This window comes from Ranitomeya imitator, chromosome 4, assembly GCF_032444005.1.
Source record: "Ranitomeya imitator isolate aRanImi1 chromosome 4, aRanImi1.pri, whole genome shotgun sequence".
Classification (NCBI taxonomy): Eukaryota; Metazoa; Chordata; class Amphibia; order Anura; family Dendrobatidae; genus Ranitomeya; species Ranitomeya imitator.
Genome location: NC_091285.1, coordinates 644,204,379 through 644,216,679, shown reverse-complemented (window position 1 = coordinate 644,216,679; position 12,301 = coordinate 644,204,379). Strand labels below are relative to the sequence as shown.

The window sequence follows — 12,301 nt, the reverse complement described above, 5'->3', positions numbered from 1 at the left end:
TGATGTAAAGTAGACATGTGGGAAATGTTATTTATTAACTATTTTTTTGTGACATATCTCTCTGATTTAAGGGCATAATAATACAAAGTTTGAAAATTGCAAAATTTTAAAAATTTTCGCAATATTTCCGTTTTTTTCATAAATAATCGCAAGTAATATCGAAGAAATGTTACCACTAACATGAAGTACAATATGTCACGAAAAAACAATCTCAGAATCAGCGGGATCCGTTGAAGCGTTCCAGAGTTATAACCTCATAAAGTGACAGTGGTCAGAATTGCAAAAATTGGCTCGGTTATTAAGTACCAAATTGGCTCTGTCACTAAGGGGTTAAGGAGACCTCAGTGTTGGCATAGGGAGACCTAGGCTATGTGCACACGTTGCGGATTAGGCTTAGGAATTTCTGGTGCGGATTCTGCCTCTCCTGGCAGAAAACGCATCTGCGGTTCTGCAGCGTTTTTTGTGCGGTTCCGTTTTTGTGCGTTTTTGCTGCGGTTTTCTTGCAGATTTGCTGCGGTTTTTACCCTCTGCGGTTTTCTATAATGGAATGGGTACAAAAACGCTGCAGATTCACAAAAAAGAAGTGACATGCTACTTCTTTTAAACCGCAGCGTTGCACAGCATTTTTTTTTGTCATTGATTTACATTGTACTGTAAATCAATGCGGATCTGCAGCGTTTCTGCACCTATTCCATAATAGAAATATGCAGGGGTAAAAAAAAAAGGAAAAAAATCTGCACAAAAATCTGCAATGTGTGCACAGACCATAAGACCGGTAAGATCTAAAAAGGTTAGTGCCATACAGTATGGCGGGCAGCTCTCACCTTCTTCAGCTCTTATTTGTCTTACACTTTAGAGGCCCCTAACATTACTTTGTCGTCTATGTATGTATGTATATATATATTATATATAACGTGTGTGTATATACATGTGTGTGTGTGTATATCTATATATATATACAGTGGGGCAAAAAAGTATTTAGTCAGTCAGCAATAGTGCAAGTTCCACCACTTAAAAAGATGAGAGGCGTCTGTAATTTACATCATAGGTAGACCTCAACTATGGGAGACAAACTGAGAAAAAAAAATCCAGAAAATCACATTGTCTGTTTTTTTATCATTTTTTTTTTGCATATTATGGTGGAAAATAAGTATTTGGTCAGAAACAAACAATCAAGATTTCTGGCTCTCACAGACCTGTAACTTCTTCTTTAAGAGTCTCCTCTTTCCTCCACTCATTACCTGTAGTAATGGCACCTGTTTAAACTTGTTATCAGTATAAAAAGACACCTGTGCACACCCTCAAACAGTCTGACTCCAAACTCCACTATGGTGAAGACCAAAGAGCTGTCAAAGGACACCAGAAACAAAATTGTAGCCCTGCACCAGGCTGGGAAGACTGAATCTGCAATAGCCAACCAGCTTGGAGTGAAGAAATCAACAGTGGGAGCAATAATTAGAAAATGGAAGACATACAAGACCACTGATAATCTCCCTCGATCTGGGGCTCCACGCAAAATCCCACCCCGTGGGGTCAGAATGATCACAAGAACGGTGAGCAAAAATTCCAGAACCACGCGGGGGGACCTAGTGAATGAACTGCAGAGAGCTGGGACCAATGTAACAAGTCCTACCATAAGTAACACACTACACCACCATGGACTCAGATCCTGCAGTGCCAGACGTGTCCCACTGCTTAAGCCAGTACATGTCCGGGCCCGTCTGAAGTTTGCTAGAGAGCATTTGGATGATACAGAGGAGTTTTGGGAGAATGTCCTATGGTCTGATGAAACCAAACTGGAACTGTTTGGTAGAAACACAACTTGTCGTGTTTGGAGGAAAAAGAATACTGAGTTGCATCCATCAAACACCATACCTACTGTAAAGCATGGTGGTGGAAACATCATGCTTTGGGGCTGTTTCTCTGCAAAGGGGCCAGGACGACTGATCCGGGTACATGAAAGAATAAATGGGGCCATGTATCGTGAGATTTTGAGTGCAAACCTCCTTCCATCAGCAAGGGCATTGAAGATGAAACGTGGCTGGGTCTTTCAACATGACAATGATCCAAAGCACACCACCAGGACAACGAAGGAGTGGCTTCGTAAGAAGCATTTCAAGGTCCTAGAGTGGCCTAGCCAGTCTCCAGATCTCAACCCTATAGAAAACCTTTGGAGGGAGTTGAAAGTCCGTGTTGCCAAGCGAAAAGCCAAAAACATCACTGCTCTAGAGGAGATCTGCATGGAGGAATGGGCCAACATACCAACAACAGTGTGTGGCAACCTTGTGAAGACTTACAGAAAACGTTTGACCTCTGTCATTGCCAACAAAGGATATATTACAAAGTATTGAGATGAAATTTTGTTTCTGACCAAATACTTATTTTCCACCATAATATGCAATTAAAATGTTAAAAAAACAGACAATGTGATTTTCTGGATTTTTTTTTCTCAGTTTGTCTCCCATAGTTGAGGTCTACCTATGATGTAAATTACAGACGCCTCTCATCTTTTTAAGTGGTGGAACTTGCACTATTGCTGACTGACTAAATACTTTTTTGCCCCACTGTATATATATATATATATATATATATATATATATATATATATCTCAGTATATAGGAAATCATGCAGTATTGTGTTAATAGGTGTTGTATAGTTGCACACATTTGTGCTCTAATTCCATGCAGAATCAGCTGTCTCCTCTACAGTTGGGTGCAAGCAGACTTATTCTATTTATTTCTTTGTCCTTTAGACAGCTCTCATTCTCTCTACATTCAGCTGTCTCTTCTATAGTAGACTACTCCTAGTCTCTTTCCAGTCAGATGACTTTTCTAAATTAAGACTGCTTTTATTCCCTTCACAACTTCTTTTCTTTAGTAGACTGCTCTCTCGCGTTCTCCATTCAGCTCCCTTCTATTCTAGAATGTTCTTATTTTCTTTCAGTCACCTGTCTCTTCTAAATTATTCTCACTCTTTCAACTCGGCTGTCTTATCTATATCAGACTGTGTCTTCTATTCTAGACTGCTCTCCCTCTCTTTCCAGTCAGCTGTCTCTTCTCTACTACACTTCTGTCTCTTTGCAGTCAGCTGTCTCTCCTATTCTAGATTGCTCCCTTTCTTTCCAGTCAGGCGTCTCTCCTATTTTAGACTACTCTCTCTTTCCAGTCAGTCGTCTGTCTAGACTGCTTTCTTTCCAGTCAGCTATCTCTCCTATTCTAGACTGCTCACCCTCTCTTTCCAGTCAGACTATTCTAGACTGCTTCCTTTCTTTCTAGTCGGTCATCTCTCCCTTTCTAGACTGCTCGCCCTCTTTCCAGACAGCTGCCTTTCCCATTGTAGACTGCTAATTCTCTTTCCAGTCAGTTCTCTCTCCTTTTATTAGACTGCTCTCCCTCTTTCCAGTCAGTCGTCTCTCCTTTTATTAGACTGCTCTCCCTCTCTTTCCAGTCAGTCGTCTCTCCTTTATTAGACTGCTCTCCCTCTCTCTTTCCAGTCAGCTGTCTCTCCCATTCTAGACTGCTCTCCCTCTCTTTCCAGTCAGTCGTCTCTCCTTTATTAGACTGCTCTCCCTCTCTTTCCAGTCAGTCGTCTCTCCTTTATTAGACTGCTCTCCCTCTCTCTTTCCAGTCAGCTGTCTCTCCCATTCTAGACTGCTCTCCCTCTCTTTCCAGTCAGTCATCTCTCCTTTATTAGACTGCTCTCCCTCTCTTTCCAGTCAGTCGTCTCTCCTTTATTAGACTGCTCTCCCTCTCTTTCCAGTCAGTCGTCTCTCCTTTATTAGACTGCTCTCCCTCTCTCTTTCCAGTCAGTCGTCTCTCCTTTATTAGACTGCTCTCCCTCTCTTTCCAGTCAGCTGTCTCTCCCATTCTAGACTGCTCTGATTGTCTCCGCAGTCACCAGTCTCTCCATCACTAGTCTGCTCCTTTTCTCTCCCCAGGCAGCGCTGTCTCTTTCTTCTCACTCCCGGTTATTAACGCTCTTTTGATAGGCAATTATTTGGTACTCTATATTTTTGCGACTCTCTCGTGCGAGACTCTGATTTATGAACATGTCTGTGTATCTCAGCACCCCCTCCGATAGCACCGCTCTGTTAACCCATCTCTGGCCAGCGAGGGGCTCGTCCTATCTTACATATACCTGTCAGTCTAGGCCATCTCTTACCACGGGCCAAGGTGCCCCATGATTTGACTTCCATGGTACCTGCCAATAATGTATCTGATGCCGCCATAGAGGAGCTTAGGGTTCATGACTTTCCCGAGTCTGTCATTATATGTCATACTATATGATTTTACATAGGACTGCAGGTGAAGCTTAGGAGCTTCATTCACATTTACTGCAGGGTCATATAAAGAAACCAATTGAGCTCTGCGACATGTGTATGAAGTCCTATGGACGGTAAGAATAGGGCAGATTGGGTGGGCTGGCATCACTTCTACTTCCTTTCCTTAAATTCGCATTCTGCGTGCTAACTCAGGTCCATCTCCCCCACCTCCTTCTCCACCGGCTCGCCCTCCCCTCTGTGTCTCTGTGGTATCCCTCTCTGACATCGCTCCAGACAGCTGTTAAACGACTTAATCTCTTAAAAATAGTTTTAATTTTCTGCCTCTTATTGATCGCCAGCTCCCAATTAATCAGCCGAGTGGAGTTGTGAGGGTGGGAGGGTCCAGGGTGCCCCCTAGGGCCGGTTGGGGGTTGGTGAGTTCACCTATGCACTTATCCATAGCAAAGACTGCTAAGAACCCATGGACTCTGACTTTATTAACCCCTACTTTCCCTATTCCCATGTTAATAACTTCTCTGTTTGTTTGGCAGGCACTGGCATCCATCTATTTCATACACAACGGTCTGCAAAATGTTCGGATCTTTGATTTTCAAGGTAAGAAAGTTGGATTTATGTAACTGGACTGTCACTTTATAGTGTGAGACAGAGGCAAAGGATGGCACAGTCACAGAGGAGGAAATCGACAAATAGACCCCCTAAACTAATACACATCAGACCCTAAAACCCCTAAACTAATACACCACACCAGACACCCTAAATTGATACACACCAGCCCCCCTACAGTAATACAGATCATACACCCAACCCCCTAAATTAAGACATCACACACACTAGACCCCCTTAACTATTAAACATTGCACACCAGACACCCTAAACTAATACACATGAGACATCAGACACCTGAACTAGTAATCACACACCAGACCCCTAAACTAATACACACCATGCACCAGAAACCCTGAACTAATACACACCGTACTATAAAAACATGAACTAAAATTGCACATCACACACTATACTCTCTAAATTAATACCGATCACACACCAGACCCCATATAAAACCCTCCTAAGTAAATATGACTACAGACCAGGCCCCCTAAACACTCCTTGAATAAATATGACCCCAGATTAGGTGCTGTATAAACCTACTAAACACATACAGAGCCAATAAAAAAGCCCTCCTTAATAAACATGACCCCATGTAATAACCTCTATACCATTGGTGCACTACATTTTTCTTAGTCTGAGGGTCACATTGTCATACTAAATCAATCCTAAGGTCTGTAAAAATTTTGAAAGGGGTACTTACAAGAATATATCATGAAAATCACCATTACATGAATACATCACCAGAACCGATTTGGAGAGTTTCTGCTGCAAAATAATTGTCAATGCACCCTAACTTACATTGAGGTTTTTGAAGCACAAATGGTGCAGAAACTTTCCAAATCCTTCACTTAATCTCAAAACTCCCAAATTGAGGATTTTTGAGTTGTAATATTCTACATGTATGGAAGATTAGAACCACCATCAGTACGGGAATACAGCCTCAGAACCACTGACAGTACATGATTGAGCACCAGAACTACTGTCAGTACATGCATGCAGCACGAGAACCACCATCAGTACATGAATACATCAAGCTTAGTACACAGATCAGGCCCATATACATTTGTATACCATGAACCTAAAACACCCAGTAGATTTTTAACAATGGTAAGGAGATAGTGGGAGCTGTCGTTACCATCAGATTGCGGATCATACAGGAACTACAGCAGTGATGACACGCAGGCAATATCACAAATAATCATTTACATCCAGGTACCATATACTGTGGGTGACATATTCTCTGATTGAAATCTTTCCCTTCCCTTTTGTCTCCATGTAATAAAGACGCCATGATGCAAACAACGAAACTGGGAAAGAGAGAAAGAGCAATAAGGGTCTTAACTGGTAACAAAAAGGTGGCAAGGAAAAGGATTCACTCACCTTGTATAATGCTACAGAGCAACATGTAACTGGCATGAAATGGATATCAGCTGCTGCAAGGACATCAGTCACTACAAGGACCAAACCGTGCAAAACGATCGGGAGCGAGATGCGAGACAGGAGTGACTTCTCCCTCCCGATCGTTTTGCAAAGACGCCATTTCATGCCCAGAGCTAGTCTCTTCAAACTTCTCTTTTCTCCGGCTTCTGCAGCTCTTCCTTCAGTGTCCTTCCATGTCCCCCCACGCTCCCACCTCTCCATACTGTCCTCCCATGCTTCCGATACTCCATGTTGTCCCCCCACAACTCTAAACTGTACCCCCACGCTTTCAAAACTCGATACTCTCCTCCCAGAACTACATACTGTCCCCCACAGCTCCATACTGTCATAAAACAAATCCATACTGTCCTCCCACAACTCACTACTTACCCTCCCACGCACCCTCAACTCCATATTGTTGCACTACCTCTTCATATTGCCACCTTGCACTGCCACCACTCCATAATGTTCCTCCACACTCCTACCTCTCACTACTGCTCCATCTCTGAAGCCAGGGCCAGTTTTATCAAAGTGGGGCCCCAAATGCTCACATATTGCTCCATCACACAAACGTTTTGGTTGTATTTACATGAGTTGAGTTCAGGCCGTTAAACAAGTGTGATCGACAATACTGAAGTTGTTCGACGCTACGATACGGTATAATGCTGGTGATCCCAAATAGTACATCTAGTATAATGTAGGTTAGTATAATGCAGGTCCAATATAGTACATATAGTGTAATGCAGGTCCCATATAGTACATATAGTATAATGCACTGCCCATGGTCCGTGATAGAGTATACTGCAGCCTCCCTCATAGGGTATACTGAAGCCCCCATTAGAGTGTATACTGCAGCCCCCCTCATAGAGTATCCCGCAGCCCCCTCATAGAGTATGCTGCAGCCCCCCTCATAGAGTATGCTGCAGCCCCCCTCATAGAGTATGCTGCAGCCCCCCTCATAGAGTATGCTGCAGCCCCCCTCATAGAGTATGCTGCAGCCCCCCTCATAGTATGCTGCAGCCCCCCTCATAGAGTATGCTGCAGCCCCCTCAGAGAGTATGCTGCAGCCCCCCTCAGAGAGTATGCTGCAGCCCCCCTCAGAGAGTATGCTGCAGCCCCCCTCAGAGAGTATGCTGCAGTCCCCCTCAGAGAGTATGCTGCTGCCCCCCTCAGAGAGTATGCTGCTGCCCCCCTCAGAGAGTATGCTGCTGCCCCCCTCAGAGAGTATGCTGCTGCCCCCCTCAGAGAGTATGCTGCAGCCCCCCTCAGAGAGTATGCTGCAGCCCCCCTCAGAGAGTATGCTGCAGCCCCCCTCAGAGAGTATGCTGCTGCCCCCCTCAGAGAGTATGCTGCTGCCCCCCTCAGAGAGTATGCTGCTGCCCCCCTCAGAGAGTATGCTGCTGCCCCCCTCAGAGAGTATGCTGCTGCCCCCCTCAGAGAGTATGCTGCTGCCCCCCTCAGAGAGTATGCTGCTGCCCCCCTCAGAGAGTATGCTGCTGCCCCCCTCAGAGAGTATGCTGCTGCCCCCCTCAGAGAGTATGCTGCTGCCCCCCCCCAGAGAGTATAACTGCAGGGCCCCTCATAGAGCACAATGCAGACTTAATTCACAGGATAGCATACATATTAGTCCATAGATATACATTCATGTGATCTCTCTGATTATTTATGTGAGGGGTCTTTGTGCACGCATTAATTCACAGGATATTGCAGTGCAGTCCCCAAACACACATAGTATAATGCAGCCCCCAAACACAGTGTATTCGCATCTATAAGATGCAAATACAGTTGAATGCAGGAACACTGCCACATGAAATCCTTTGTCGGGCTGTATGTTGTGAAGGCCAGGCCTGATATATACAGTATATACAGTGGGTATGAACAGTATTCAGACCCCTTTAAATTTTTCACTCTTTGTTTCATTACAGCCATTTGGTAAATTCAAAAAAGTTCATTTTTTTCTTATTAATGTACACTCTGCACCCCATCTTGACTGAAAAAAAACAGAAATGTAGTAATTTTTGCAAATTTATTATAAAAGAAAAACTGAAATATCACATGGTCATAAGTATTCAGACCTTTTGCTCAGTATTGAGTAGAAGCACCTTTTGAGCTAGCACAGCCATGAGTCTTCTTGGGAATGATGCAACAAGTTTTTCACACCTGGATTTGAGGATGAATGAGCACATCCGTAACGTTAAAAATAAATTTATGGGTCATCCACTCTCCCAACATTTTGTAGAACAACATGGCGGAACGGTACAAGGGATGAAAATAACGGGTATTGCGGTGGTACACCACCATTGGAGAGGTGGCGACTTTATCAAGGCAATGTCTCGCGCAGAGACCAAATGGATCTTTCTTCTGGACACTATTGCACCAAGAGGATTAAATATGGGTGCTGAACTTTTTGGCTTCTAACCAACCGGTTCACAGGATAAGCAGCTATATAAGGACTATGAATACGGTGCAGGGACCAACTCTGAGGAAGGAGACAGGCGTCTCCGAAACGCGTTGGTTGTTTGGCCCTAGCTGCACTTCGTACTCACTCTATCACCGGGGGTTACGGTCACGTGACTTACCACGCCACTCAGGTCCTGCGCACCGTTTGTACGTACCACCGCTATCACACGCGGCGTCGGCTCTGCAGGATCCCGTCTCCACCCGGAGATCAGCTGGTGGTGGCTTGCCGCCGGCCGGGGCAGCCACTTGTCCAGATCATCTCTACCTGCCGAAAAATCTCCCCGACAGGAGGAATACTCAAGATCTTCAGCCTGCAACGGAGGTAGGATCTGTTCCTAAGTGCTGCTGCACTTTTTTTGCTTTGATAGGCGAACGCATTGCCACTTTACCAGCGGCGATTTGGCTATTTAGACTATTCATATTGGGACATTTTCTCAAACAGGGTAACTTTGGTTTTATCATATTTTATATCTTTTTACCATTATTCCCGTTATTTTCCTAGCGCATACCTGTATATATAACCTGCGTATATATACTTATTTATTTGTTTTGGATTTGGGGATACTCTGCCATTCTTCCTTGCAGATCCTCTCCAGTTCCGTCAGGTTGGATGGTGAACTTTGGAGGACAGCCATTTTCAGGTGTCTCCAGAGATGCTCAATTGTGTTTAGATCAGGGCTCTGGCTGGGCCGGTCAAGAATGGTCACAGAGTTGTTCTGAAGCCACTCCTTTGTTATTTTAGCTGTGTGCTTAGGGTCATTGTCTTGTTGGAAGGTGAACCTTCGGCCAAGTCTGAGGCCCAGAGCACTCTGGAAGAGGTTTTCATCCAGGATATCTCTGTATTTGGCCACATTCATGTTCCTTCAATGGCAACCAGTCATCCTGTCCCTGCAGCTGAAAAACACCCCCATAGCATGATACTGCCACCACCATGTTTCACTGTTGGGATGTATTGGGCAGGCGATGAGCAGTGCCTGTTTTTCTCCACACATACTGCTTAGAATTATCACCAAAAAGGTGTACCTTTATCTCATCAGACCAGAGAATCTTATTTCTCATAGTATGGGTGAGTCCTTTGTGTGTTTTTTTAGCAAACTCTATGCGGACTTTCATATGTCTTGCACTGAGGAGAGGTTTCCGTCAGGCCACTCTGCCATAAAGGCCAGATTGGTGGAGGGCTGCAGTGATAGTTGACTTTGTGGAACTTTCTCCCATCTCCCTACTGCATCTCTGGAGCTCAGCCACAGTGATCTTGGGGTTCGTCTTTACCTCTCACCAAGGCTCTTCTCCCACGATTGCTCAGTTTGGCTGGACGGTCAGGTCTAGGAAGACTTCTGGTGATCCCAAACTTCTGACATTTAAGGATTATAGAGGCCACTGTGCTCTTAGGAACCTTGCGTACTGCAGAAATTATTTTAGTAACCTTAGCCAGATCTGTGCCTTCCCACAATCCTGTCTCTGAGCTCCTTGGCCAGTTCCTTTGACCTCATGATTCTCATTTGGTCTGACATGCACTGAGGTGTGAGGTCTTATATAGACAGGTGTGCGCCTTTCCAAATCAAGTCCTATCAGTTTAATAAAACACAGCTGGACTCCAAGGTCAGACAACGCGATGCTCAGAGAAATTGCAAAAAACCCAAGCGCTACAGCTCAGACTTTAAAGGCCTCACTTAGCATGCTACTGTTATTGACAGTACAATTAGAAAAACACTGAGCAAGAATGCCTTATGTTAAGTGTTGCCAGGAAGAAAGCCTTTTCTTTCGAAAAAGAACATGGCTAAAGGTTGCAAAGTTGCATCTGAACAAATCACAAGATTTCTAAAACAATATCTGTTGGAGACTTGATTAAAGTGGAGTGTTTCACCAAGTTTGGTGAAAATCAAACACCGTATATCAGCACGATCGCCTCATACCAACTGTCATCACTGTGGTGGAGGGGTAATGATTTGGGCTTGTATTGCAGCCACAGGATCTGGGCACCTTGTAGTCATTGAGTCATCCATGAACCCCTTGGTATTCCAAAGTATTTTACAGTCAAGTATGAGGTCATTTATCCAAAGGTGAAGGCTTGTCCGAAACTGGGTCATGAAACTGAACAATTATCCCAAGCTCGCCAACAAATCTACACTAAATAGCTGGAAAAAAAATCAAGGTCCAAACCTCAACCCTATAACTGGGTGGTAGTATCAGACTGTTCCCTTAGTCACTACCCTGGTAGAACACCTAAACCTAAAAAAAAAAGGTGACCCTGTACTGTAAAAATTTGACAACTTCTGACACCAATCGAGTCAATAATGTGTACTCTGAATAATTTCATGCGTTACACAGTGAAATGTGAACTATGTACCGAGCTTTTAGTGTATATTTTAAGTAGACTGTGATTTGGAGTATAAGTACTGTTAATATACAGGTCCTTCTCAAAAAATTAGCATATAGTGTTAAATTTCATTATTTACCATAATGTAATGATTACAATTAAACTTTCATATATTATAGATTCATTATCCACCAACTGAAATTTGTCAGGTCTTTTATTGTTTTAATACTGCTGATTTTGGCATACAACTCCTGATAACCCAAAAAACCTGTCTCAATAAATTAGCATATTTCACCCATCCAATCAAATAAGTGTTTTTTAATAACAAACAAAAAAACCAAGAAATAATAATGTTCAGTTATGCACTCAATACTTGGTCGGGAATCCTTTGGCAGAAATGACTGCTTCAATGCGGCGTGGCATGGAGGCAATCAGCCTGTGACACTGCTGAGATGTTATGGAGGCCCAGGATGCTTCAATAGCGGCCTTAAGCTCATCCAGAGTGTTGGGTCTTGCGTCTCTCAACTTTCTCTTCACAATATCCCACAGATTCTCTATGGGGTTCAGGTCAGGAGAGTTGGCAGGCCAATTGAGCACAGTAATACCATGGTCAGTAAACCATTTACCAGTGGTTTTGGCACTGTGAGCAGGTGCCAGGTCGTGCTGAAAAATGAAATCTTCATCTCCATAAAGCATTTCAGCCGATGGAAGCATGAAGTGCTCCAAAATCTCCTGATAGCTAGCTGCATTGACCCTGCCCTTGATGAAACACAGTGGACCAACACCAGCAGCTGACATGGCACCCCACACCATCACTGACTGTGGGTACTTGACACTGGACTTGAGGCATTTTGGCATTTCCTTCTCCCCAGTCTTCCTCCAGACTCTGGCACCTTGATTTCCGAATGACATGCAAAATTTGTTTTCATCAGAAAAAAGTACTTGGGACCACTTAGCAACAGTCCAGTGCTGCTTCTCTGTAGCCCAGGTCAGGCGCCTCTGCCGCTGTTTATGGTTCAAAAGTGGCTTTACCTGGGGAATGCGGCACCTGTAGCCCATTTCCTGCACACGCCTGTGCACGGTGGCTCTGGATGTTTCCACACCAGACTCAGTCCCACTGCTTCCTCAGGTTCCCCAAGGTCTGGAATCGGTCCTTCTCCACAATCTTCCTCAGGGTCCGGTCTCCTCTTCTCGTTGTACAGCGTTTTCTGCC

The 12,301-nt window shown here is 44.2% G+C and overlaps 1 protein-coding gene across 8 annotated transcripts in view; it reads left to right on the top strand.

The window, feature by feature from the left end:
* LOC138677079 (inositol polyphosphate-5-phosphatase A-like) overlaps window positions 1-12,301 on the top strand; it is a 119,679-nt gene that overhangs the window by 92,845 nt on the left and 14,533 nt on the right. For all 8 annotated transcript variants that reach the window (XM_069766935.1, XM_069766929.1, XM_069766936.1 and 5 more), the window contains one exon: window positions 4,814-4,877. In XM_069766935.1, coding sequence (XP_069623036.1) covers window positions 4,814-4,877 — 64 coding nt within the window. The remainder of the gene's footprint in view (window positions 1-4,813; window positions 4,878-12,301) is intronic.